Source organism: Frankliniella occidentalis, unplaced genomic scaffold, assembly GCF_000697945.3.
Source record: "Frankliniella occidentalis isolate FOCC.00 unplaced genomic scaffold, Focc_3.1 Scaffold4, whole genome shotgun sequence".
NCBI lineage: Eukaryota > Metazoa > Arthropoda > Insecta > Thysanoptera > Thripidae > Frankliniella > Frankliniella occidentalis.
In genome coordinates, this window is record NW_026267134.1 from 1,253,824 (window position 1) to 1,256,030 (window position 2,207).

Consider the following 2,207-nt stretch of genomic DNA (forward strand, 5'->3'; position numbering starts at 1 on the left):
GCGCGGGGTAGTGTGGCCTTGGAGCCGGACCATTAGCAACTTTTAATTTGGCCCAACAACGCTTTCATAACCTTCCTTCTCTTTTCTCTTTTTTTCTCAGCTCACCTCGTGATATTGTTGTTTTTCTGCTCGGCACGCGCCCATTACGCCCCGCTGAGCCATGAGGGGGCGCCGGTCCCGTGAGGCTGTGTGTGTGTGGGAGGGGCCCCTATGTCACCCGGCTGCATTCCCCGTGCCCCCCGGGGGGTGGGGGGAGCGCCGCCCCCCGGGCCCAGCTGAGGCCCCGCGGTGGGGGAGGACGATCTTTCCACATTACCGCCGCCCGATCCGTCTTTGCCGCTCATTGCTGCCCGCTGCCCGCGAGTCACATGAGGCGCGGCGCCGGTCCCACCCGCCGCGCGAACACACTCTTTTCCTTTCGTGACAGTGTAGTCATGAGTCAAGAAGCGGGGTGTGATGGGCGGCGGGCGGCGGGCGGCGCCCCGTCCGACGGTACGACTCTGCCCCCGTGGATATGACACTAGATAGGTTATTTTTGGTTAGTTCGGCGGAACTTCGCCACACCCCCTGCGCGCGCCGCCACGTCGTCTTTATTCGCAATCGCTGCGCTGTTCCCCTCTTCGCGCACGAGTGAGACACCAAAACACGCACAGATATGTCCTGCTCCCACTCTGAAAATCGTCCAAGTCGTTTGCGTGCGCTTTCTCCCTTTCCATCACTTGCGCTCTGTGATTGGCGTTTCCGAATGCCGAATCGAATCCCCACTTCTGCGCTCACGACCGACGCGCTCACGCCCCCCACGCTCACACGCCCACGCCCCTCACGCCCCTCACGCGCTCACGCCCCTGCCCCTCTTACCCTACCCGCTCACGTGCTTTTGGCCCTCACTCGCCCGCCCCTCACGCTCACGCGCTCACGCCCCTCACGCTCACGCGCTCATCCGGCCTGCCGGCGCGCTCACGCTCACGTGCCCGTGGCCGCGATGAGTGTGGGCGGAGGGTCGCGTGATTGTTTCGTAGCGGCCAACTTCTGTCGTAACTCGGCGGAGAGCACGGCGTCACCGAGCAAACACGGGGTGCACTTGCTGCTGCCCGGCAGACACACGGCCCCCATTACTGCGAATCTAAAACACATTCTTCGCAGCATAAATCGTTTATCCCGAATTCTGAGACGTGTCTTTTAAGTCTGCAAACTGATTTCGAAGAGCGTTCAAGGGGAGCTACCCCATGAGTGCGACAAGAATGGAGCTATCCGGGAGGTAGGAGAGCACTCTTCGGAATCAGTCGGCTGGAGCAGCGGGTCCGATGAACACGATGTGATAAGGGTCTGTCTAGTGTGCAAGTCCCAATAAGGTGTCGCCCCGCCAATAAGGGGGCCATTGCCGCCCACTTTACTCATCACAGCCGAGTATTGGCACGACGACCTGGGGGGCGCCGCGCCGCAGCATACCCGACATTTTTTATTTGTTGTGCTCGGCACGGCGAGCCACACGGCTGCTTGCCAGGATAATGCCTTGTCACCCCCCTTTGTCCCCCCGCCCCCTCCCTCGGGGGTGTGGCGGTGCGGGGCGGGGCAGGGCGTGCCAGGGGCCCTTACCCTCTCTTGTTTTTAAATCGCGCGCGCCTGTCCCCTCGTGTTTGTCCGCCGTGAAGATGGAGACTTTGTCGTGGGCAGCTTTAGGGGCGCGCGCTGGCTAAACAGAGGTATGGATTTATGACTTGTCGGGCAGCACAATTCAATTTACAACGTTTTGTAGAAACTCGGAAAGAGAAACTAGCGGCGTCGACGTTGTAGACACCCTGCATCAGCGAGTGAATGTGTGTAAATATTTCTCGCCCTTTTCAAAAAAACAATTGAGATTTGCATTTTTCTTTTTACAGCGACTTGGATATCGACATAGAGGACAACGGTGACGGCACGTTCAGCCTGTACTACACGGTGAAGGACGCTGGCGACTACACTCTGAGCGTCAAGTTCGGCGGCCAGCCCGTCCCCGGCGGCTTCTATACGTTCACGGTAGGCACGACACTTGCTTCTTCTGCAGGAGGGGGAGGGGTGAGAGAAGCGGAGCTTCGGCGACCTCAACGCAAGGCAGAGGCGTGGAGGTGATAACGCCAATCAGTACTCGGAACGCGTGCCGCGATGAAGGTGCCAGCCACCCCACCCCTACAATGATCGCTTCATGGGGCGGCGTTCCCTGCCGGGCC

The 2,207-nt window shown here is 60.0% G+C and overlaps 1 protein-coding gene across 1 annotated transcript in view; it reads left to right on the forward strand.

Annotated features, from left to right (window-relative positions):
• Positions 1 to 2,207, forward strand: part of LOC113202196 (filamin-A) — a 16,146-nt gene that overhangs the window by 7,837 nt on the left and 6,102 nt on the right. Inside the window, exon 15 of the mRNA XM_052267622.1 lies at positions 1,881 to 2,016. Coding sequence (XP_052123582.1) covers positions 1,881 to 2,016 — 136 coding nt within the window. The remainder of the gene's footprint in view (positions 1 to 1,880; positions 2,017 to 2,207) is intronic.